The 25,259-nt window shown below is 56.2% G+C and overlaps 1 protein-coding gene across 1 annotated transcript; it reads right to left on the reverse strand.

Annotated features, from left to right (window-relative positions):
* Positions 1–14,747: 14,747 nt before the first annotated feature.
* Positions 14,748–25,052, reverse strand: TBX2 (T-box transcription factor 2). The gene is made up of 7 exons (XM_085078509.1): positions 23,909–25,052; positions 22,950–23,217; positions 20,366–20,512; positions 19,172–19,248; positions 18,925–19,094; positions 17,072–17,685; positions 14,748–16,269 (listed from the first exon to the last, which is right to left on the reverse strand). Exons 1-7 carry the CDS (start codon positions 24,271–24,273, stop codon positions 15,823–15,825), a joined length of 2,088 nt encoding a protein of 695 aa, XP_084934635.1. The 5' UTR covers positions 24,274–25,052; the 3' UTR covers positions 14,748–15,822.
* Positions 25,053–25,259: the final 207 nt, after the last annotated feature.

The raw sequence follows: 25,259 nt of genomic DNA on the forward strand, positions 1-25,259 counted from the left end.
ACCTGATGTCATTGCTGTGTCCCCAAACGATGAGGGACAACCTCAGCCTTCTCCCTCTGCTCTTCCCAAGTCACCCGGTTTGGGGCCAGCCAGGGATTCACCAGTTCTTCCTCCTCTCGGTGACAATAAATGTGTCTTGAGCAGAAAATAAGATTTACAGGAGCTATTAAAAGGCAACTTGAAGGCATTTTTCTGCATCCTGCCGAGGCAAGGTCTCATGTGGGAGGCAGGTGGGTCTGTAGGGCTGGGCATGGTGTGTAGGGACATGCAGGGAAAACCCATCCGCTGGCCAGGGGACAAATTGGAGCGATTTTCCTCACCTCCCTCTATTCGTGCTCGCCTCCCCTGGGGCTCGCTGTTGTCAGGGCGCGTTATGCAGGCAGGACAGCTCTATTAGTCACACCCTGAACGACTGGAAAAACTCACGGAGCAGCAGCCGTGGTTAGCAGGGCTGAGCCGCACGATCCGACAGGGAGAGCCAAGCCTGCAGCACGGGGAAAGCCGCTGGGAAAGCATCCGGGGGAATCAGCCCAGAAGGAAGCAGAAGTGTTTTATCCGTGGAGATTCGAGAAGAAACTCTCGAGACATTCTCACCGTGGATGCAAAAGAGGGAAAACTTCTTGCACCCAGAAGGATCTATGTCCCCACAGTGACCGTGGCAGAGGATCTGTGCATGGGGTAGGTGTGATCCCACAGCTTTGGGCTCTGCTCAGGGAGCTCTCCGTGCCATGCAGCAGCTCCAGGAGCTCCGTGGGAAATGGGATGGAGGCAGCGTTGGCTTTTTACAGCTGGGCACCAGAGGAGAGATGCAGGGGGAATGTGATGCACAAACCTGCAGCTCACACGGGGCACATCCCTGTCCTGCTTCGGTGCCACTGCTGCCACAGGGCCTGGTGGCACCACTGCCACCTTCCTGTCCCTGGCCTGGCAGTGAGGGGAGAGGGCACGACCTCGCAGGGTGTGTGTCACACCCATCACAGGGCTGCAAAAACACACAGTGGATATAAACCGGGCAGATTTAGCAACTACAGGGCCTTCTGTTCTTCCTTCCATCTCTGGGCCATTTCCCCACCCCTTGAACGCTTTACATTATTTATTACATTTCATTTAACCCCAGCCACGTCCTCCGAATAAAATATATTTTGCAGCTGTCATTCAGGTTTACTCCAGCCTTAACCTCGTAATCCTATTGATTCCCTCATTATTCTCGGAGCGAGGGATTGATTTCATGCCTTCTGTGCTATGGAGAAGCCTTTGCTCATTAATCTCACACACATTTACAAACAGTTGATCCTGCTCATTCATTATTTTCTCATTCCCTACACGGTCTGGCTCACGAAGTTCTCAGCTTTGCCTCCTCCTTTTGGGGTGTGGATGGAGAGGGAATAGGATTCCTCTCCTAAAGGGTGTCCACTCTCCCTGAGAATCCCCAGAAAATCCCCCAGACTCGTGCTGTGCCTCACCTTTGGGACACACCCAGGGCTGCATCCCACCCAGGAACCTCACTGCAACCAGCTGGGCTGGGAGAACAGGGAACCACAACAAATCCAGCTTGGGAAGATCTCCAGATGAACATCCTGCACACACCAAGGAGCATCCCACAGCCAGCTCAGGACCCTACAAGGGTGTTGAACAAGCAGAAGCAGTACCTGTTGCTGGAGTTTGCTGATGAACACACGTGTGCTCAACTCCAGTCACCCCAGCAGTGTGTTTATGGAGTGATTAATCATGCTGAGCATTTCATAGAGCCCCATCACAGTGCACAGCCCTGTACAGTGTGGGGAGGAAGACATGACCCCTGTCACAGAGGCTTAGAATAAAAAATAGGCAGACACCACTGTTCAGACACGTAATAAATTCCCCAGAAGGGCCAATCTCAAATATTTCAGCTGTTTCCCCCCTCCCCACTGTAATATATAATTGTCTTTGTTGGATCAATACAGAGGGGCTTTGTGGAAGGAGCCTGTTTTAAGGGAAGATTAATGCAATGAATTATATATGCAGCTAGGAAGAATTCTAATATTCCACTTCCAGGAGGAGAAGGAAGGTCTGAGGGATCAAACCCTCCTTCCAGGATGGGAACACAGTGCCTGGTGGTGCAGGCAGGCAGGGAGCTGCTCCTGTGGGATGGAGCCTTCCTGCAGGGATGGATGGATCTGGCTGGGATGAGAGGATTCAGTGAGTGCTGTGATTCCAGCATGGCACAAACCTGTGTGTCTGGGCTGCATCCCTCAGCCCCACCCGGATTTGGGGCAGGTTTTGTCCCCCAGATCTGCCCACAGGGTCATTCACCACCTCACCCTCCAGCAGTGAGCAAACAGGGCTCTGCAGCACGAGGATATCAGAGGGATCTTTGTCACTAAACACCTCTTCTTTCCCCACAGCAGAGCCCTGTGATCATTTTCCACAGCCCCACCCCACGTGCTGCTCGGAGCATCCTGCACAAATGAAATTAATCTCATTAATTTGCAGTGACACAGGGCTGAGCCCTGGCTGTGGTGAGTACTGAGCCTCACCAGCAAGGTGTGCATCCTGCGAAGCACAGGGCTATCATATGGAATAAATTTAACTGAATCAAGTTTTGATTAAATGCCATAAACATGATTGATTTGGTTACATACCCTCTGTATGACGGTCTGTTTAATTTAGTTTTTCATTCTGAGAAGGGATGTTGCATTGATCCCAAACATTAGCTTTGACTACCACCATAAATCCCCATTTTAGGGCGACCTGCAGCAGCCTTATTAATATTTTTACACTTACCCAGCAGTTGCCAGGGTTAACCCTTCAACAATGTGCCCAAATTGTGCAGTGCTGTGGGGGCAGAGGGGTGACCTGAACCAGAACCAGGCATGGCAAAGTCACCCTTTTTAATGCCACCACTCCAAAGCCACCTAAACCTGCTCCCTGCAGCCCTCGGGGGGATCAGCAAAAACCCTGAGGCAGCATCTCCACGAACCCTTTGGCAGTGGAATTAGTGGAATTTTGCCCCTTAGCATGTCCAGAGTGGGCTATTTGCTATCTGAAATCCCACAAAACCCAGCACACCTCTCACCCTCCTCACCACTTTGGTCCAACAGCACCACAGATCTCCTCAAACAGCTTCTATATCTTCCTTTTTATCAAGCAGGGGGAGAAAATTGCTCAGATATTTGTTATATTGCTAATGAATTGGAAGAATGCTTTATGTTTTCAATATATTTTCAATTTGCTGCCATGGTCAGTATCTTGGTTGCTATGTGTGTTTTATAAGCAGCGTCAATGATAACCAGATTTAGCTGTTGGTTTCTCCATGAATATTGTGTTATCCACCAAAAGTGATCTCTGGTAACACAGTGCCATTAAAAATAATGCTGAAAAGCACCAGGGAAACACCAAAAGCAAAAAGAATAAATCACTTCCAAGCACATCTTGGAGATACCAGAATTTTTGAGGGTTTATTTGGAAGATAAGCTGATTTTTAACACGTATTTCGGACAGATTCTGCAATCCCAGTACCCACTTAAACTCCCTCAAACCCACAAGTCCCCCAATTTTAGCCAATTTTAGCCTCACCCAGGCAGATCTCTCACTCACCTCAGCTCTCTTTTACAAGCTGGACAGTTTGTTCTCACCGAAGTCATGTCCATCTTTGCAGGGTGCTCTGCAGTCAGGGAGATGGAGGGAAAATATCCAAATCACTCAGCAAATGACCCAGCACAGCCTGAACCACCACAGCTCCCTGGCACTTCAAATCCCATCAGCTCTCAGCTCTCCCCAGCCAGCACCTGCAGTGGGGCTGTAGCCCTTCGGTTAATTAATTAATTAATCAATAATGAATGAATTCACAAATTAATGAGTGCCAGGCTTCCCAGGACCCTGCAAACATAACAGGAGATAAATCATTGCATCACCAGCTACAAAGAGGGAGTGTGGATGGGTGCAAATCCCAGTGAGCCTCGTGCTCCAGCCCTGGAAACACCAAAACCAACACCAAAACCAACACCAAAACCAACACAAAACCACAGCAGCACGAGGGATTTGTCTCCCTTCACAGGAAAGCCTCAGCTCAACAGCAGCAGGAATATTTTCCCATGGTGTGCTGGCTTTCTTGCTCTGAAAAAAAAAAAAAAAAAAGTAATTATTTAAAGGTTTCCATAGCCCCTTTTCATCTAATATTTAACGTGTGAGAGTTTCTGCATGGCCAGGTTAGGTAAACACTAGAGAAGATTGTTTATAGAAATTATACACAGAGCGGTGCTGGTTTAATTTATCAAAAAAGGGTTTTGTTGAAATAAATTCATTTTACAGCGGGTCCCACTTAAACCTGTTAAAGGAGTGACCTCTCTGCAGTGAACCTGTTTGTGCTTCACCTCAGCTCCAGCAGCACCACGATAGCATCTCCCAGTGTAAATATTCCTGCTCTCCCAGAGGGTGGCAGAAACTGTGCCAAGGAGAGGGGTGGATGTGCCACAGGGGAGGGGAGGAGGTGACCTTGGGGAATTTGGCCACCACTTTGATGCTTTCATTCCTCATCCACTCCAGATCATGAGCTGGGAGAAGGCAGAGGGATTCTAGAGCTGCTCTGGGATGCTGCAGGAGAAATGCAGCTCTTAGCTAGGAGAAGTGATGGGGAAAACCCTGAGAAGGGATGAGGAAAACCCTGAGAAGGGATGGAGAAAACCCTGAGAAGAGATGGGGAAAACCCTGAGAAGAGATGGGGAAAACCCTGAGAAGAGATGAGGAAAACCCTGAGAAGAGATGGGGAAAACCCTGAGAATGGATGGAGAAAACCCTGAGACGGGATGGGGAAAACCCTGAGAAGAGATGGGGAAAAAACCTGAGTAGGGATGAGGAAAACCCTGAGAAAAAATGAGGAAAACCCTGAGAAGGAATGGGGGAAACCCTCCAGCCTCTGCCTGCCCTCAGCTCCATCTGTCTCTGCTAGTTTCCCACTGCTTCACCTTGATTTGGTTACACACCCTCTCTATGATGGCCTGTTTAATTTATTTATTAAATTAATAAATAATTTTTTAAAATTAATTTATTGGTCCCAAACATTAGCTTTGACTACCACCATGAATTCCCATTTCAGAGCAACCTGCAGCAGTCTTATTAATATTTTTACACTCACCCAGCCAGGGTTAACCCTCCAAAAATGTAGCCAAATTGTGCAGTGCTCTGGGAACGATAATGACACCACTGCCATCATCAGCTCCACCTCATCACCCTGATTTTGGGGAATTAATAGAAACAAGCCAGTAGCCATTTTCCCCTTCTCCTGCACTTAATTGCAGAGTGGGGAAAGGCAGAATCTCTGCTCTCTTCTCCCCTCTGCTGGCTCCAGCAGCGCTTGGCTCACAGCTGGTTTTGCTCCTCTGCTTTAAAAGTTCAGCTCGGTGAGGACAAACCAGGACTAAACGGAATAGAGTAAAAGAAAAAAGCCCACCAGCATTCCTGCCTCGTGGCACAGGTCAGATTAGCAGGGGGAAACTAATGCTAGCAGCTTTAATGGAGATGAAACGCTTCAGGAATGAGCTGATGCATTAATTTGGAGCACGTGGCTTGAAGAGTTAATCTGAGCAGGGAGCAATACCGGGAAGAGCATTCATTCATCCATCCATTCAGGAGGCATCAGCCAGGTACAGGGCTTTGTGCAGTTCCCACAGTCTGGCCTAGAGGTATTTATAGTCTGGAGCTGGGGGAAAGAAAACACTGCAAAAAAGGGATGGGGATAAGGGAAACTGTGCTTTGGAAGCAGTCTGTGCAAAATCCACCGAGGCAGAATTAATATTGTCTCGTTAACAGAAGGAGCAATTTGAAATTATATGGGAAAGGTGGATAAAACCTGGAAAGCATAAGAGCCAGCTCTGGTTTCAAAGTCCATGGGAGCATTCCAAGGCAGAGCTTTAAAATTAGAAACAGCATGCAAAGTTACTTTTCCACTGAAATGTCATGTTTTCCTTGAAAAGAGCTTTTTCCATCCCCAGAACGCGTTTTGTCACCGAGCAGTAAGTGCACTTCTCCCGACAGATTTGCTGAACAAAAACTCTGGGGGGGAAATGGAGAATCACATCCGGGGGCTTGGCAAACAAATAGAGGCCAAGGGGAGAAGAGCTTGGGCAGCACATTTCCATCGGGGAGGTTTGCAGCTCATCCTGGATTTGTGACACACCTTGAGCTCTCTGCTGCCTGTCCTGGAGCCAAATTCAGGTGTTGTTAGGGGTGAAACCACTTGTGATCCAGGAAGGGGCAGATCCCATTCCCAGCCGTCACCTGGGTGCAGGAGAATCCCAGTTCTTCAGGCAATGGTGCCTCTGAGACACCATGGCCACCACCCTGATGGCCAACCCAGCCACAGCCACCACCCTGATGGCCAGCATGGCCACAGCTCTGCTGGCCACTCTCACCCTCCAGCCTCCTGTTTCTGGGTGATCCCAATGCCAAACCCCACAAACGTGCTCTGTAGGACCCCCAACACTGGGCATGTGACAGTGGTGTCACCAACCACCCCTGGCGTTCCTCCCCGGGCGCTGCAGGGCAGGAGAGGAAATTTAGGGCGAGTGGGAATGTAAAAAGGCGATGCCAAACTCCAAAAGGTCACTTGTCCCCGGCTTGGCAGTGTCCCCACGGCCAGGCTGGGCTCCCCAGAGGGACACAAAGGGTCTGGAGAAGGAGTCCCCATGTCCCCCACGAGCAGCCCTGGCCCTGCACGCTTCCCCGAGCAGCCACACAGTCACGGAGGGAGCAGCATCGCAGCGTCCCGGGGGTGGCTGAGGCCACTCCGTGCCCTGTCCGTGTCCCTCCCGGAGCTGGCAGGTGCCCTGGGGACACAGCCCTTGTCCCTCGGGCCGCCGGACACATCCCGCTTTGAAGCTCTGCCGAGGCTGGCGGCAGCGGCGGGGCTGCGATGAGATGAGATGGCTTTTAAACTCGGAGCGAGATGAAAAGCAGCCGGAAACGCATCTGAAGGGTGACTGGAGGGCTAAGCCTGCTTTTCTCATGCTCGCTTATCCCGGGCTGCTCCGCCGCAGACCGAGTCCCCGGGGAGCTGCTTTCTCAAGCTCTGCCCTGCTCCTTTGCTGCTCACATCCCTCCTCTGCCCTGCCGAGAGGTGAAGCAGCAACAGAAATGTAAATTTTTTTCTTTTTTGTCATTAAAGATGCCGTGGCGTTTCCTGCCGCGGCTCCCAGGAGCCCAGCCCTGGTCCTGAAGCAGCAGCCGAGGTGCTTCACCCCAGCTGTGGCTCTGGAACGAGGGAAGGAAACTCCTGTGTTGCTTCCTGGAGTGATTTGGGAGGAGAAATGGGGGACTGGAGGGTGGCACTGCCCAGGAGTGGGCAGCATTCAGCACCAGCAGGAGAAAAATCATTCCCTTCCCCAAAGCACTCCAGGCTAAATCTGCTCTTCCCATGTTCTCTGGGCACTGACCACCTCTCCCACTGAACTCCTGATGGAACATGCCATAAACCATGGCCAGACAGCCCCATTCCCCACCAGGCAGCCCAGGGCAATAGCCAGGGGCAAGCAGAGCTGTCTGGGGCACATCAGAGCACAGAAATCCTGTTGCTTCACAGGGCAGACACATGGAGCACCCCTGGGCACCATCAGCTCAATCATTGCTCTAACAGAGCAGCCAAAACTTTAAATCGGGTTTAAAATACCCAAGGACCTTGAATGGCTTTTTACCTATTAGATTTCTGCTCTCCTGCCCATTAAGCTTAATGGAAATGGTTCAGAGAGAAGCAAACCCAAAATGTCACTGCTCCTTCTTCTTGGAGAGAATTTCTCTGCTCATCACCTGCTCAGGACCCCAGCGAGGGGCATTAGGAGCCCAGGAGGCCAGGAGAGGCACGGATCTAATGAGATTTGTGCTAATTCATGTGATTGTTTATAAGAACTGTGCTGCTCTAAGCCTGTTAAGCCACCCTGGCTGGCCAGGGCTATCTGCAGCACTGGGCTGTGCACCCTGCAAAGGCTGAGGTTTGCTCAGAGCAGCTGGGCACCCATTTTGCCTGGGAGAATATAGAGAAATCTCCATAATTTTTCTTAACCAGAGCCTTCAGAGAGCTCTCAGGAAAAAAATCCCACTCTGTTTGGATGGGATTCCCTCCCTGCACAGTGCCAGGCTGTGGGATCTGTGTGCTGCACCCCTGTGAGCTCTGCATGTGCAGCAAAACAGGAGCAGCCCCGGGGCTTTTCTGCATCCTGCAGCTGCAAACCCACCACCTCTGGGCTTCCCAATCTAGAATTTACAGTACCAAATGGCTGGAAGAAGCACTGAGGGACAAACCCTCCCAGTATTGCACAAACTGGGAGCATCTCCGAGCTGTGCCTGACTTTCCTCCCACCACCCTGCTGGAACAAACTGCTGTTGTTGTTGTGTGTTCCCTTCTCCTTTTCTTCCTTTTTTTTTCTTTCCTCGATTGAACACTGTCTGAGCCCTCCCTGCTTCTCCCAGCCAAGGAAAAGGTTACCCCAGCAATCAGCCCCGTGGTGCCAAAGAGTCTGCACCGAGCTCAGCTCCGGCCTCCCCGGCTCTGGGGGAGCCAGACATAAATAGGGGGCTTTAATCTCAGCCCTGCTCGCTGATAATCTGCTCTGCAATTTGCAGATAGCATAGTCTGGGCTCTCCCAGGCTCCAGGGAGGGCAGGGGGAGGCAGGAGCAGGTCCCCTCCCGGGCCTCAAGCTGGTTGTGCATCTTCCTTGCGAACCACCCAGGGCTGGTGTGGCCACCGAGGCACCCGGATGTGATCCTGTGGCCCCAGAAGTGGGAAATTTGGCCTCGGATTTGCAGCAGTCACTTGGGAAATTGTAAACAGCCCGTTCCTGTTCCAGAAGGATCACAAGCACTCAAAGGGACTGGCAGAGGGGAGCAGTGAGATGGGGAGGGTGGGATCCCCATCCTTATCCTGAAATGGGGTCCCAGCAAACCACCCCAGGCCAAGTGTGTGAGCTGCAGAAGCCATTTTTGCCTCAGGAAGGCACACTGGGCTATCCCAGGTCAGGATCCCTCCAGCCACCCCTGTCTGGAGGACCTGGTCAAGAATTGGAACACATTCCACTGCTGCCCACACTGGGGGCTGCCTTGGCCACTCCTGCCCTGCCCCATGCTTGACCAAGACCAGCCACAACATTCACCAGTCAGCCCAGTAGGAGGGATTTCTTCCCCTCTTCAATAGGGCAAAAAGGAGGAAAACATCCTCCTGTTCACACGGGATGAACCCTGCCCAGGGAGAGAGGAGAATTTCCCCTCGTGTCCCCAAAGGGCAAGCACGTGGCACTATGACAACATGACAACTCTGTCAGGAAAGCTGAGATTGCTGCCCAGTTCTGCCCCATCCCAGGAAAACGGGCATTCCATGCAGGCAGAGGGCTCAGGCAGGCAGAGGGATGGTCTCTGCATGAAAACAACAGGAGGAAACCAAAACAATCCAGCTGGAATAAAAACCTCTGCAAACGCTCCCTCTCGTGGAGGCTGGCTGCTCTCCTGCTGTCTGGGAAACCAGGAGAGGTTTTGTCCCGAAGCTTTCCCAAGGATGAGGGGCTTTTTAGGGATGAGAGGACCTGGTGACACCCTCCCTTCACACCACACAGCATCCCCACAGTGCCAGCCCTTAGTGCCCGGTGGGACATTTGGAGAAGGACACAGCAGGCATGGGATGGATGAGCTCAGAGCTGGGGGACATGGCTGAGTCCATCATTTGGGATGCTGCATGCCTTTGAGGCTTTAACAGCCAAACTACCTTCCCTTCTCCCTGATGTGGGCAGACAGGAGTGCACAGGGGAGTAAAAGGAAACCCCAGGAATACCTGTGGCATTGGCCTTGGCTGAACCCCAGTGTGACTGGCCTCTTCCAAAGCCATTTTGAGGGTGTCCCCGAGGCCTGGCATGGCCTGGATGAGGAGGACAGCTCGAGCTGGCACAGGGACAGCAGCACTGCGGTGTCTCCACCAGCTCATTATTTCTCAGCCTGGGGAATTATTTCCCAAAAGTCTTTCACTGATTCCCCCCAACCACGCAGGATTTTGCACTGACAACACCTTTCTGCTGGGAGCCCAGCCAGGATCTCCACAAAGTCATTTTGCAAAGACAATTAGGCAGTCCCTCGACAGCGCTGTCTCATTTTAATTAGATCTTATTTCCAAAGAATTACCGAGCCTGCCAGGCCCAGGGCTGCAGGCAAGGACCATTTACAGGAATCAGTGGGAAGGGAAGGACAGCTGTACCTGTGCTCACGTCACCAGCTACCATGCCAAAGGGAAGGAGCAGCATTTCCTGCATGATTTCATCCATCAATCCCTCGGGCAGTGTGAGACCTTCCGAGCAGAAGGCAGAGTATCACTGCTTCAGGCTGCTTGTGGGGGCTTAGGTGCCTCGGAGTGAGTATTCTGTTTTCTGAGGGCTCTGGAGGTGTCATGGGTACGTTTTTGGCAGAACCCACAAAGCTGGGGAATGGTGGCAGGTCCTCGACAGTCCGGCTGCTCATACAGGTGTGCACACGGGACACAGGTGTAGGAAAAATGAACATACACCCACCCGAACGGCCTCAGAAAGGTGCGACACGGCAAGGCAGGCGGTAGGACACGGGCTGTGACAGCAGGGAGCTGATGGAGCGCAGGGTGGGCACTGCCGGAGATCCAACACTGCTGCGGTGTGCAGGAATCCAAACCCCTGGGATCACTGAGAGTGCCTCGGGGGAACCCTCTGGGGAACCCCGACACCGCTGCACCCCCAGGGATCCCTCCAGGGACCTCCGGGGACCATCGGGGACCTCGGCGGGGCTGCTGCTCCATCTGGCGGCCGCGCTCGGGGCACTGCCGGGATTCCCTGGATTTGAGGCACATCCCGAGCTGGGAACGCTCCGGGTTTGGCTTTGGGTTTTTCTGCCACTCCAGAACCAGCAGTTCGTGTGTCGCCGCCCTGAGGGGGCTGGGAGAGCTGTGCCCCCCACACACGGAGGGGCAGCCGGCCTCCCCCCGCTCCATCCCGTCGGATGTCCCGAGCAGAGCCTCCTCCCTTCCCGGCGCGGCTCCGAGCAAGGCTTGGGAAAGGCCCGGGCGGGCGCCGAGGGGCGACAGAGCTGGCTGTGCCTCGCCATCACCCGCCGCTGTAAACAACCGGAATAAACCGAGAGCCTCCCCTTTCCCCTTTCCCACCCTGCCCGAGGAGCAAGGACGGAGCAAACCGTGCCTGCGGCTACGAAGCGGCACTGTATCCAAATAAACAGCTGCTTTTTCACTGATAATGCTTTTCCCCTCTCCCCCCTCCACCCCCAGACACCCACACGGATCAAAGTGGCTCTGGGAACAGCCTGGATGGCTGCTGCGTCCTTCCCACAGCCCCGGCCCGGGACAGGACTGTGCCCCGCGGCGATCTCGGGCCAAAACCGGAGGAGAGGCGCCAAAAAACCTTTGCGATGACGGTGCTCGGAGGAAGGAACCAGGCAGAGAGTCCAGCGGGAAAAGCCCTGGAGCCGGCCGAGGGGACTGTCACGGGCAGAGGGTCTCGGCTGTGCTCCGAGCCCCGGTGAGGGTTCAGCCCCGCAGCCCCAGAAATGCCGTCGGGCCGCAGGTGGGAGCAGCAGCCGCGAATCTCCCCGCGCATCTTCCGCCGAGCGCGCAGGTGCGCAGGGGTGTCCGGCCGGCCGGGGGGCGAGGCTGCACCGGGAGCGAGGGGCGGCTATGTGCAGAGCCCGCCGGGGCCCAGCCGGTGTCCTTTGTCCATTGATCCGCCATCGGGAGCCGCAGACAGCGCGGCGGCCCCGCGGGTCACTGGGGCTCCGGGCAGTGACCGCGGCTGTCCCCCTCGCCCTGCGCTCCGCGGGGTGCAGGGTCGGCCGAGCCCTAATTGGGAGCCAGGCCGGGGCTCGGCCCGCTCCGCCTTGTCCCGGGTGCGGAGGCAGCGCGGCGCCAGCCCGACAGAGAGAGCTGCAGCCCCACCGCCCGCCCCGTCCGACCGGAGCTCCCCTTCCCCACGGCCGCACCCCGCGCTGGCTCAGTCCGGGCTGGCAGATGCTCATGGAAATGTTCCGATGAGGGATTTGAGCCTGCGTGTGGCACCGACAGCTCCTCGGAGCCCCCAGGGCTGGGGGAGCTCCTGATGTGGGGCAGGATCCTGGCACCACGGCACACCCAGCTCCATGGCATCATGCTCAGACCCTCGCCCCTTCTGCAACTTGCAGTACTTAAGGGGGGCTTAGAAAAAGCTGGAGAGTGACTTTTTACGCGGGCAGATCATGACAAGGCAAGGGAGATGATATTAAGCTAAAAGATGAGAGATTTAGATTAAATGTTGGTAGGAAATTCTTCCCTGTGAGGGTGGGGACGCCCTGGCTCAGGGTGCCCAGAGAAGCTGTGGCTGCCCCATCCCTGGAAGTGTTCAAGGTGAGGCTGGATGGGGATTGAAGCCACCTGGACTGGTAAAAAGTGTCCTTACCCACAGCAGGGGCTGGGAACAAGATGGGTTTTAAAATTCCTTCCAACCCAAACCCATTCTTTGGTTCTCTTACCCAAATCCATGGCCCACCACGCACAGTGGCACTGGGATAACACATGAACCCACTGCCAGCAGCCCTGCTGAGGGCCAGGGGGTCCTGCAAAGCCACCACGGGGCTGCACAGGGACAAGGGCTGTGGCCAAGTTCCCCCTGGCAGGGCTGCGAGATGCTCTGGCAGGAGCTCCTGTTCCTGTTTACAAACAGCCGCCCGTGGAGCTCTTCCAGCAGCACTATTGTGGAGGCAGCCAGGGTTTGTCCACCAGGCCCACGAAACCCTCAGGGCAGCTCTGCTATTTTTAGCGTCTGGCCAAGCACCTCGTGCGTTTAGCTGGAGAAATTCAGAGCTCACCACTGACCCTAGAGAAGGTTTCAGTACCTCACTGCTCCGGTGACACAGCACCAGCCTTACCTGCCAGTTAAACACCAGCCCCAGATGTCACCAGAGTGTCCAAAATTTCATTTTCATGACTTGACAGTGACCCCAGGGGCATGGCCAAGCCGGGTTTTGCAGGGTGCAGAGCAGCAGGGCCGTGGGGATGCCGTGCTGGGTGTGCCCCCGTGGGGCCTCCCAGCGCCCTTTCATGGCTGAGGAACATCAATCCCAGTGCAGTGCGTGACTAATCAGTAGCTGCTCATCGAGCTGCTTGAATAGGGTTTCTCAGAGCCTGGGGATGGCCAGGGCAGCCGTGGAGCAGCGAGGCTCCTGCTGAAACACCCTGGCTGGGGGGCCCAGGCACTGCTCCCTGCCTTTGGGCACTGTCCCTCAGGGTCACCGTCATGAAACATTTTTCCCTTCCTCATGAAGGGTGGCTTTGTGCTCGGTGGGCAGGTTGGGATGTCCCACTGGCACCAGCACTTGGCCCCCATGGAGGAAGTGATGTTTAAAAATTCACTATCCCTCAGAACTGGGATGGATGACAGGGCTGTGCCTGACCCACCAGGATAGTAGGAGCCATCACGAGGCTGCCCCGGCATGTTCTGCAGCACTGTCCCCATCTCCCCCTTGTGATTGTCCCTGCCACCTTAGCCCAAATCCAGCATTGTTGGATTAAGGGAAAACGGCCAGAGGAGCCCCCAGACTGACACAGGTTGTGCCCCCTCAATAAAAATATAGCCCATTAAATCGCTACTCATCTTGACTAATTATTTGGAAATAATCCTGCAACCCTCATTTTAGCCACCACACTCCCCTCCTCCTGCTTAAGCCATTCCCACCCTGCTGGTCCCCCCTGCAAGCAGAAATAGTCACAGAGGGGCAGGGGCAGTCACAGTCTGAGGACCTCGTAGGAGGAGGAGCTCAGCCCCAGCAGCTCTCCCCACACACCGGGGGGGTTCAAAACCCCTTTCTCCCCCTGCAGCCCCCCGAGGGCTGGGCCGGGAGCGCCGGGGAGGCGCGGAGGAGGCGCGGAAGAGGCGCGGAGGAGGCGCGGAGGGGCAGCTCCCGTCCAGACCCGCCCCGTCGGGGCCGCAGGTGCGCGGCGGCGCCAGCAGAGGGCGCCCTGCGCTCGGCGCTGCGCTCAGCCCCGCCGAGCCCGCGGCGGCGAGTCCCGGCGGGGAGAAGCGAACCGGAGAGGGAAAGCGCTGCTCGCTCCTCCGCGGCCGCGCCCCGCAACGCCCCGACCTGCTCCGGGGACTTAAAGCCCCGCGGCAGCCCCGTCCCGCACGGTACCGGAGCGCCCGGGTCCCTCCGTTGCCATCCCGGACGGTACCGGCGCGCCCGGGTCATCCCCGCCCCGTCGTGCCTTCCCGGTGACCGGCGGGGCCGCTCTGCCCGGGTCACTCCATCGCCCTCGGTGTGACCAGCGCTCCCCGCCGCTCCCGGAGCGCATCCCCGCATCCCCGCAGCCCAGCCCTGCTTCCCCGGCTCGCCCCGGGGGCAGCGCGGGCAGGCTGGCACCCTCGGAGGGTCCCGGTGCCGCATCCCCGCCACCCCCGCGGTGCCTCCGCGCCCCTCCCCGCGCACCTGCCCTGGAAAGCCCCGCAGCGCAAACCCCGACGGGCAGAGCTTGCCCTGCCCCAGGATCCCCGCGGAACTCTCCTCCGGAGCCGCGGCCGCGCACCCGAGGCGTTTCCACCTTTCCCCGCGGCAGGAGAGGCTCCCAGCGCTGCGCACCTGGGGAGGAGCGGCGGCCCCGACGGGGCGGAGCGGCCGCGGGAATGAAACAGGCGGGAGCCGGCAGGACTTCTCCGAGTAGATTTTTTTTTTTTTTTATTGAAAGATGTGAGAATTCGTCAAAACTGAACAGACAGATACCCGAGTAACCAGCACGTTGCAAATCATGTATCTTTTTATTTTAAAACAAATATAGAGCACAGTCCTGTGATATTTAAATTTATTATACTTCTTTTTTTTTTTCTTTTTTTTTTTCCTTTTGTTCTGGAGTGAAAAATAAAAACCTGAGGTTTATTCCTGCATTCTCTATACCCCGCACTGTAGCAATGCTTTAGTTACGTTTTGGATTCGTTAGTTTGTTTTTTTTCTTGTTTAAGTCCGTTAAAGGATTGAAATCTTGGTTTCAATGACTCCAAAAATTGTTTTGTCGGTGGCACATGATTGTCCTAGAGAACAGGCGGGATAAACAATATTTTAAAACACAGAGAAACCGATATCTCCTTCAATCACAAAGCGCTAAATAGTTTTCATTTACAATATATATGTCCATGTAAAATGAAAAAAAAAAAACCGAAAAAAACTTAAATGCGAGGAGTTAAACTCTAAATATTATGTACACACCAATGTACAACTCTGAATAAATTAATACCAATTTGCATATTCTGGGATCCTTATAGCTTATTTACACAAATTACCATTTATTTCATAAATATCTGCCCAGGTACCCACGAGGCTCCCCCGCCATGCCTGCCCTGCGCGGTGGCGGCTGCCGAGGCGGTTTGGTTTCCATCTTCCTTTTCTTCTCTCTTTTTTTTTCTTTTTTCCTTTTTAAATTATGTTTTCCTTCCCCCTCCCCTTGCGCAGATGAGGGTTTGGCCCCTCTCACCGCCCCCGAGGCAGGGGCTGGGGCTGCGGTCGGGGCCGCCCCGTCCATCAGGTGTCTCGGCACCAGCTCATCGCCTTCCCCCGAGCTGCCCAGTGCCCGGAGCGGGGAGCTGGGGGGTCCTGGGGGCTCCGCGGAGTGGGGGGAGCCTCTCCCAACCCCACAGCCGAAGGGGTGGGCAAGCCCTGCGCTCCAGCTGCTCCCTCCTGCCTCCGGGCTGGTGGCTCCGGTGGGGTCCCGCTGCCCGTCTGCTCCCACCCCTCGCTCCACAATAAATATTTATACTGTGCTGTACAAAATACCAGTGCTTCTCCGCCCCGCCGGGAGGGCTCGCTGCCCGCCCCGCCGGTCACTTCGGGGACTCCCTGCCGGGTGACAGCTCCCGCTGGCTCTCCAGCCCGCTCACCAGTCTCTGGATGTTCTGCAGTTCATTGAGGGACTCCTTCAGGGAGCCCTTGGGGGAGGCGGCGGGGCGCTGGCTGCCCCCCTTGTGCAGGGGCACGTCGGGCAGCGGGCTGGACTCGCGGCTGCTGCCCGCCTTGGAGCCCTCGGAGCCGGGGTTGAGGCTGGCGGGCAGGCCGGTGGTCAGCAGGTTGGTGCTGGGCGGGATGGTGACCGGGAGCTGGTAGGGGCTGAAGCGCAGGCGGGGCCGGCTGCTGCCCAGGAAGGGGTTGCGGGACAGTGGCCCCGCGGTGGCCGCGCTGGTGGCCGGCATGGCCGAGGCTGCCGCTGCGGCCGCTGCCATGTAGGTGTAGGGGTAGGGGAAGAGTCCGCCGAAGGTGGGCATCGGGATTCCCTGCGGAGAGAGAAAGAGGGGTCAGGGCTGTGCTGGTGCTCCGCTGCACCCCCCCTGCTGCTGTGTTCTCCCAAAGCTGGGACACCCCGGTGTCACCCTAAAAACAGAGTGTGGGGATATCGGTGTGGCACAGAGGTACAGCCCCGTGCTCCCCATCCCGACCCAGGCCGGTGACACCGAGCACAAACCCCTCTCTGAGCCCTGCCCTGTCCCCTCCCTGCACGCTGCCTGTCCCTGTCTGTGCAGCATCACAGCCCCTTAGCCACATTAAAACACATTGTTAAGCAGGATCGATAAATTAGGGGAGTTCAAAGGCATCTTCATGTATTTCATCAGAGGGGATGGGAAAGGCAACACCAGCGCAGGCGTTGTGGGAGTTGTGTGGGAGCTGACAGGAAGACAGGAGCTGCTGCGTGGGGACAGCCAGGTCAGGCAGGGCCACAGCCCCTGACTCTGCCCTTGACTGTGGAGGAGCCACAGCAGCTGCAAAAAAAATCGAGATTCCTCCTCAAATCTTCAAAATGTCCCCTACACTCTGCCTGTGCCACACCTGGTGACATGTCAGGGGTGTGTCACCCATGGGCTGCAGAGGGCCTGGGGGAGGCTGGGGGCACCAACAGCTCCTTCCCTACTATGAGGCCACCCTAGATGTCCCCACACTGGGGGTGGCGCTGGCCAGACCTGAGTTCCATCCCCAAAGTGCTTTGCTCCCTCAGGGAGCTTTTTGGGAGGATGTAGAGAGCAGATTCCAGGGACCAAGCAGGGATGGGGATGGGGGCCCAGGGCAGGCACTGGGGCTTACCTGAGAGGCCAACATGTGCTGGGAGAGGTGGAAAGGGAAGGGGGTGGCTGTCCCTGCCGCTCCCGGGGCGGATGAGAGAGCTCCATTCTCCAGGCTGCCCCCACCGGTCACCGAGGCCAGCAAGTGTCCCATGCCCATGGCAGAGAAGGCGCCGGGGGCCATGGCGAACTGTCCCGGGTGGATGAAGAGGGGCTGCCCGGCGCCCAGCGGGCTGAAGAACTGCTGCCCGTGGAGGCCGGAGAGAGCCAGGCTCTGCAGGTGGCCGGCGCTCAGGTGCGGGGGGCTGTCCGTGTGCACCATCAGCGGGGCGAAGGCCTCCTTGCCCAGCCCGCCGCCCTCCGAGTCCTTCTTGCCCGCCTCCGGCTCTTTCCTCCGCCCTTCCACCTTGTCCTTCTCCAGGCCCCGTGCGCCGAACAGGCCCTCGCCAGGAGCCTCCCGGGGGGATGCTCCATCCTTGGCTTTCTCGGGGCTGTGTCGCTCCTTGCTCCGCTCCTCCGGGCACCGGGGGCTGCCGCGGGGCGTCGCGTCCTCCCCGCTGGGGCTGGCTGCTGCCACCGGCCGCTCCTCGGGCACCTTCTCCACCTCCGCGTCGCTGTCGGCCCCTGGCTTCTCCTCTGCAAGGGGACGGAGGGCCAGAGGGTCAGGGCAGAAGCAGCCAGGGGAGGCGAGGAAAGGGTCACTCACGAGAGCCCTGGTGTCAGGGAGAGGTTGCGACGGCGAAGCCGCGATCGTTATTAACGGGGGAAACTCATTTCGGGGGCAGAAATGGACCCTCGTGCTCTGGGGAGAGGGGATTAACAACAGCGAGTCCTGTTGCTGTGCCAAACAGGAAAAACATGTCTGATGGAGAACCAAAATCTATTCCAGCATCGCTCTGGTTAGCTGCAAGCTCCGAGCGGGATGAGGGGAGCGGGCAGCGGACAGCGCGGGAGGAAATGGTCCTGCGTACATTTAATTACATGGGGCTGATCACCAGCGCGCCGTGGATTTATTCCAAATGTGCAGGTTGAGACAGGTTAAAGAGGCAGTTTTAAGGCAGGGAGTGTGGTACAGACTTCGCTAAGAGAGGCTTTAATTTAAAAAACCCCATTGAGCTCTCGGAGGAGGAAGGGGGATGCGAGGCGAGGGGCTGGCGAGGGCGAGGGGAGCTGAGCCCCTGCCTGCGCGGCTCCACTAAACGAAAAAAGCCTTTTGGTGAGGGTGAGGTGAAGCTCTGCAGGCTGGGGCAAATATTCGGGGAAGCCTTTGAAAGTGGAGAGGGGTGTAATAAACCCAGCTCGGGGTGGGGGGTTGCAGTTTTGATGAAGGTTTGCAGGGGATCGAGCTGGTGGAAAGTTTAAAGAGCAGATTGATAGTGCGGCAAGACAAAACCCAGCATCGACAAACTGCGACGTGGGAGCTGCTGGTTTATTTTCATTTACCAGCTTGAAGCCCCGGAGTTACAACATTATTTTTCCTCTTTCAAATGCATTGATTCTTTCTTTTCTTTTCTCTTTTTTCTCTTTTTTTTAGGGGAGTGTGAGATTCCCATGGAAGGCAGGGCACACACCAGGCTAACATTTGCCATTTCTTCTTGTATAATATAATTACAAGACATCAGGTGTATAGAGGATCAAACACATATTCAAGATATAATATATAAAGCGAAAAACGCTGCAACTCGCCAATGACATTTGGCTTGCTCTGGTTTTGTCCCTTCAACCTTCCCTGTGCTCATCCCCATCTTCAATTTACCCGGTGTTTTGCCTCACTTCCCCCAGCAAATCAAATCAGCCCCGGGTGAGCAGAATCCCGATGTTTAGGGATGTTTGGGGATTTTTAGGGACGTCTGGGGACCGCGATTCCTGCATTACCTCTGCCGCTGCCCTTGAGGCGCAGCGGGCTGGGGAGAGCACCCACGGGCGAGTGGAGCGCATCCCGCACGGCCGAGGGCTCGCAGGAGGAGGCGTCCGACTCGCCGCCGTCGCGGTCGGGCTTGCAGGGCTCCTCGTACATCCGCAGGGACGGCAGGGAGAGCTGCTTCCTGCGGGCGAGAGGCAGCGTCGGGCCCGACTGTCCCCCCGATGGCGCGGGGTGGGGAGGGACAGGAGCATCCCTTACCTCTTCTCCCGCCGGCCATTGCCCGTGTCCCGGAAGCCCTTGGCGAAGGGGTTGTTGTCGATTTTCAGCTGGGTGATCTGCGAGGGGGGAGAAGGAGAGAGGGGGCTGCCTGAAGAACCTGCCGCTCTCCCCCAGCCGCCGTCGGGGAGCGCGCAGGCTGCGGAACGAGCCGCGGCCCCGCGTTAACACACCGCATGCTTTATTAAAAACGATGCTGAGGTTTGGGCTTGAATTATTAATAGCGTCTTAATGATAGGAAGTTATTTTTCACGGCCCCCCGGAGGGAAGATGGCGACTGAGCTGCGCGGCGCTGGTTAAAAGCTATTCTTATCCCTGCCTGCCACGGGCTGCCGGGACCGGCGACATCAGGGCGCTCAATAATGCATGGCTCTGAAACACGGCCCCGAGAGGGGCTCTGGAAAAGGCCCGGCTGCCCGGCCCCGCCGCGACCCCCGGCCCGAGCATCCCCCGGCCCGAGCATCCCCCGCCCGACGGGGCCCACGGCCGGCGGCAGCCCCGCGCAGCTTGCGGCGGGCGAGCAGACAAAGTGCTCTTTAATCGATTGTGACTCTTCGCCATAAACTTTACGAGGGAAACAAGCCCACCAGGACCCTCAGACAGAGCTGTCAATTAGCATCAGCAGCCAGGGGTGGAGGTGGGGGTCAGCTTTTGGGTTAAAACACAACACACGCTACCCTTGCAAGGGGACGGCAGAGGTTCTCTGCTCCCCCATCGTGCTCTCCTGGCTCTGCTCGCTCGCAGGGCGACACTTGCTAAATCACGAAAGCGACTAAAATTAGCTTATCTGGCTCTATTTTTTGGCTCCTCCAGAGCCCTGGGCACCTTCTCGGTGAGGCTGCCCAGGCCTGGTGCTTCTCTCCCCAGCCTGGGCCTGCAGCAAAGACTCCCACAGCCCACAGAGGCGCGACAAACTCCACGGGGGAATTATTAACAGTAATAACAGAATTACTGACAACAACAGTAATATTAGCACTAAAAATAGCATTAAGAATACAAGCAGTATGAGGGTGCATCCTGCTCTGAGGGCTTGAGGTTCAGCCTTTCTCCTGTTGCTGCTTTTTGGCCGCTCTGCCCCGAAATATCCTCACAAAACCGCGCAGACACGAAAATACCCTGAGAGAGGGTGAGGGATGGGACAGGGACAGGGACAGGGACAGGGCAGCCCGGCCGTACCTTGTCGTTCTGGTAGGCAGTGACGGCGATGAAGTCAGTCTCGGGGAACACGTAGGTGCGGAAGGTGCTGTAGGGCAGCTTGAGGATGTCGTTGGCCCGCACGATGTGGAACCTGGGCTGGTACTTGTGCATGGAGTTCAGGATGGTCTGGGTGGGCGAGAGAGCACAGCCCGCGGCTGCCATCAGCCCCACACCCACGCCTCCCTGAGAAAAATCCCTTTTCTCCCGAAAACAACAACAAAAATTACATCCCGCAATTTCACCATGAGGAGGAAAGCCAGGGAGGGAGATTTCATATTTTTTTTTGTTGATGCCATTGCAGGATCTGTCCCCAAAGAAAGAGGTCAGGCGATGCAGGCGCGACAGCATCTTTGCGGGTGTTAAGCACGGCAATAAAGCAGCAAAAGGGATCTCCCTGTTTTATTACAGCCCTGCAAACGCGAGGCGACTTTTCGACACGTCTCTCACCGCTTTTCATATTTCCGTCCTTAAAAATAAATTACTATCCCTCACCACCACAAAAAAAAATAAGGTTAAAAGGCTCTGGGTTAGTGTCGGGGGCGGCAGGAGCCTGTGCCAGCCCCAGCCAGCGCCTGCGACCTGAAAGGAGCGTTTCACCACGAGCCATGGCAAATTTATGTCTCGGAGCAACGTTGCAGAAGGAACAGACATTTTTTTTTTCCCCCAACCAGGTGTCTGGAAGCCTCGCCAACACTCAAAGCCGTTCTACACTCTCTCGTTTTATTTTATTTTTTTTTAAGTTTGGTTTGTTGGGTTTTTTTTAACTTTAAAAAACCCGAATTGCCCGCAATTTGAGTGAGGATTTTAGGAAGCGGCTGAGCACCCCAAGCCGCGCCCCTGGGCCGCTCCGACCCCTTGCCCCTCGCTGCCTGTTTTCCTGCCCGATAGCTTTTAAATAATTCCCCAACCTGCTGTGGTCGGACTGAAATGCAGAATTCACCGCCCGGAATTCGTAGAGGAACGGCAAAAGCTTGAGTAATTATTGTGAAATAAAGTCGGCCAAATGGCTAAATAATTATCACTTCATTTGGGTTTAGAAGGTAATAAAAAAAATCCCCCTCTTTTTTTTTTCTTCCTTTTATTTTTTTTCCACCCCAAGCAATAGTCACCTGCTGATGAACTGTCGGATCGCTGTTATATTGATATAATCTAGATGGGATTTATCATGAAAATGGTGCAAAAAGTCTCATTCAGGCGTGCAAATCTGCATTCCTTTAAAAAAAAATAATCATCCCTCTCTGACCAGATGGGAGCTGGCTAAACCCTCATCTCCCAGATTTAACACAGTCCGGATTTTGGACAACGACAGATACCAGAAATCTTTAATTGAAGGAGGCGAACCGTTAAAAGCGCTGAATCAAACTAGTTTTTCGCCAGTGCGAAAAATAAAAGGTATTTTTTAGACTCTTTCTCTATCGATTTACCTTGCTGGCTATAAATAACCTCGCAATGTATTATTTAACAAAGACGCTGTTTCCTGCCTTAAGAGAAAAAAAATAAAAGAGAGAGAGAGAAAAAAAATTAAAAAAAAAAAAAAAAGAGTGGAAAAAACAGAGAGAAGAATAAAAAAAGAGAGGGGAAAGTTCTGCGGGAGGTGCGGAGCTGCTCTGCTCTCCCCAGCCCGGTGGGGTCCCGCCAGCCCCGGCTCCCCGCTAATTACCGTATCGGCAGCGCTGCACGATGAACTTTCCCTTTATCGCCCTAAACGATTGCTCGGAGCAGGGAGAGCTGGCTGGGGCGCTGGGATTTCCCCCTCCGTGCATTCCCGCCGCATCGAGCTCCCCTCGCCTCCTGACCCTGCCTTCTGCGCCTCTCTGCAAGCGGCCAGCACGCTTCGCTCTCTTCCTTTTCTCTCTCCCTCTCTCTTTTTCCTTTCTTTGTTTATTGCGGGCGGTAGCTTTTTGCCTCCGTTTGTTTTGTTTTGTTTTACCTCCTTCAGGTGATGCAGATATCACCAGCAGGGAAATCAATCGGGGCTTGCAGAGGCAGACGGTGAGGCTGCCAACGAGTGCAGCCCTTCCCCGGGCTGCGGGAGCCCAGCGCAGGTGTCGCCGTGCCCTGCTCAGCTCCCCCGGCCCGGCCCGGGGGACAGCGACAGTCCCTGTCCGGCCGCCGCCCCGTCGGGACTGCAGCCCCAGCACGGCCTCGGCCCCGCACATCTAAATTCCCCTAAATTCCTCTCCCCACGGAGCCTCGAAGGCTGGCAGGAAGCAGCAGGACAGGCCGCCAGGCCGGGGATGAGGGAGCCAAGGGAACCCCGAGCTGCCGGCAGCCCAGCCCTCTCTTTGCCCCCGGAGATGGGGAGCTGCCCCTCGGGCCGGGCAGGACCAGGGGCTGGGGGGACAGCCAGGCCACCGCAAGGCCCGGCCAGGCCCTGCCGCCCAGCCCGACCCGGCTGGAGGAGCCGCTGAAGCCCTGCAGTTCTCCCCGGGGAGATCACGGGCAGCCCCTGCACCGAGCAAACCCGCACCGGGCAAACCCCAAACCCCGCACCGGGCAAACCCCACTCCTGCCCGGCCATCCCTGCCCTGGGAGCTCCGCTCTGCCCCGCAGCCGCACTTACAAAGCCGTGCTTATCCGAGATGTTGTTGGTGAGCTTGAGCTTGTGAAAGGCAACAGGTTTGGCCATCCACTGCTCCCCCGTGGCCGGGCTGTCGGGGTGTATGTACATGCGCTTGGGCATCTCCGGGTCGGCCTTGCCGGCCACCATCCAGCGGGAGTTGTGGAACTTGTACCGGCAGTCGTCGGCCGCCACTATATCCATCAGCAAAATGTACTTGGCCTTCTTGTCCAGGCCGCTCACCCGCACCTTGAACGGGGGGAACATCCTCCTGCGGAGAGACCCAGAGCGCTACAGGGCTGCCCCCGCCCGCCGCCGACCCCCGACGGCCGCGGCCCCACCGAGCCCCCCGCACCGCCCGGCTCGGCTGCTGCTCCCAAACCACCATCTTTTAGTCGAGCTCGCTGAGGATTGCCAGCCTTCCTCACGTCCCACCTCCTCTTCTCATCCCGTTGTGCTGCCCAGACAGTGGCAGAAAGAGGGGAAAAGCTCAAAAATCCCATTCCGGGAAATCAGGGGCGAAAACATATCTTTGCTTTCCCCCATTTCTCTGCCCTTCGCCGAGCCGCTCTGCCAGCACCCCGGCTGACTCCCCCGGGCCCGGGGCCACGGGCAGGGCCGGGGACGACCCCGGACGTGGGGAAAGTTTGGCAGGAGGGAAGGAAGCGGCGGGAAGCGGCATAAACAACGGGATGGGGCATTCCGAGCGCTCAGTTAACGTGCGCGAATTTAATTCGCGATCGCGCTAGGAAAAGTAGTAACGCGGGGGAAGAAGCGGTGACGGGAAAGCTCGGAGAACGGGGGGAAACACCTCCGAAAAACTGCAGGGATCGAAAGTGCCGGCGGTAATTCACGGGGAGGGCTGGGAAGCGGGATGGAGCGAGGGGCGAGGGCGCTGCGCGGCCGCGCAGGTGCGGGGCGGGCTGGGGGGCTGCGCGGGGCTGCGCGGGGTCTGCTCTTACCTCCCCGACTTGGTGATCACCATCTCGGTGCCCAGCTTGTGGAACTGGTCCCAAAGCTCTTTGGCTTCCAGCGTTACTTTGGGGTCGTCCTCGACCTCCTCCTCGGGCTCCAGGCTTTTGAGCGAGCGCAGATGGGCGGCTTGGTGGTGATGTCCCAGGGCCGAGACGTGCAGCCCGGCCTCGGCCGCCCCGGCCAGCCCCGGGTCCGGCATGGGCTTCGCCAGCGCCGCCGGAGGCAGAGCCAGAGCTGGGAAAAAGGAGGGCTGGGCGGCTGCGAGGAAAGCGGACATGGGGAAGTCAGCCGGCCGGGGTGCGTGGAAGGGGTGGTAAGCCATGGCAGTCCCTGGGAAGGCTGGATCTCTCATCGGTGCATCCACAAATCCAGGAGAAAAAGAGGGATTCCCTTTACAAAAATGTGTGTGCGTGTATTTTTTGTTTTCTATTTTTCTCCTCTCTCCTGCCCGGCGAACTCGCTCGAGTCTCTGGAAGAGGAAGGAAAATCAACAACACACACACACGGTCCTCCAAAAAAAAAAAAAAAAAAAGCATAAAAAAAAGAGGTGAAAATCAGCCGAACTAGATTCGGGGGGCAAAAAAGAAAAAATGAAAAAAAAAGAAAAAAAAAAGAAAAAAATAAGAACAAAAAAATAAAAAGAAAAAGCGAGGCAGTTCCCGGCTCCTGGGACTCCCGGTCTGCGGAGGGGAGACAGTAGGTCCTTATTTTTTGTTGTTGTTGTTGCAGCGAGGGAGAGCGAGCGAGGGAACGAGCCCTCCCAGGAAAGTCCTTCCCGACACTAAAATAGAAACAAAAGCCGGGTCGGGGCTGCGCGGGGCTGCGCGGGGCGCGGCGGGGCAGGGGCGGCCGCGCTGCCCTCACACCCCCGCGGGCCCGGGCTGCGCCCCGGCGGGGCCGGCCCGGCTCGGCGCTCCGCGCTCGGCGCTGCGGCTCGGGCTGCTCATGGCCAAAGGAGCCGAGTGGGAACGGTGAGATCTTGTCCTGATCTCTGTAAAACTGTGACTATCTCACATGTCCTTCCTGCTCTGATCCGCCCGCTAATGAGCCAAGCCCCCTTGATTGCTGATTTTACGCGTTTCAGACCAATTGTGGATCTGCATAGGCGGGGTTTTGACAGCTCCGGCCAAGCTCCGGGCGCGGGGGGGCGGGGGCGCGGAGGGAGGGAGGAAGGGAAGAAGGGAAAAAAAAAAAAAAGGGAGGAAAAAAAAAAAAAAGAAGAAGGTGTCGGAAGCATCGGCAGTAAGAAAACATGTCAACAGAATAAAATATTAACCAATGACAGAGAAAAGTGCTCGAAATCCCACCCCCGGCTCCTTTCCGCATACCGGGTCAGCC

Source organism: Lichenostomus cassidix, chromosome 19 (genome assembly GCF_008360975.1).
Source record: "Lichenostomus cassidix isolate B80296 chromosome 19, HeHo_3.0, whole genome shotgun sequence".
NCBI classification, from domain to species: domain Eukaryota; kingdom Metazoa; phylum Chordata; class Aves; order Passeriformes; family Meliphagidae; genus Lichenostomus; species Lichenostomus cassidix.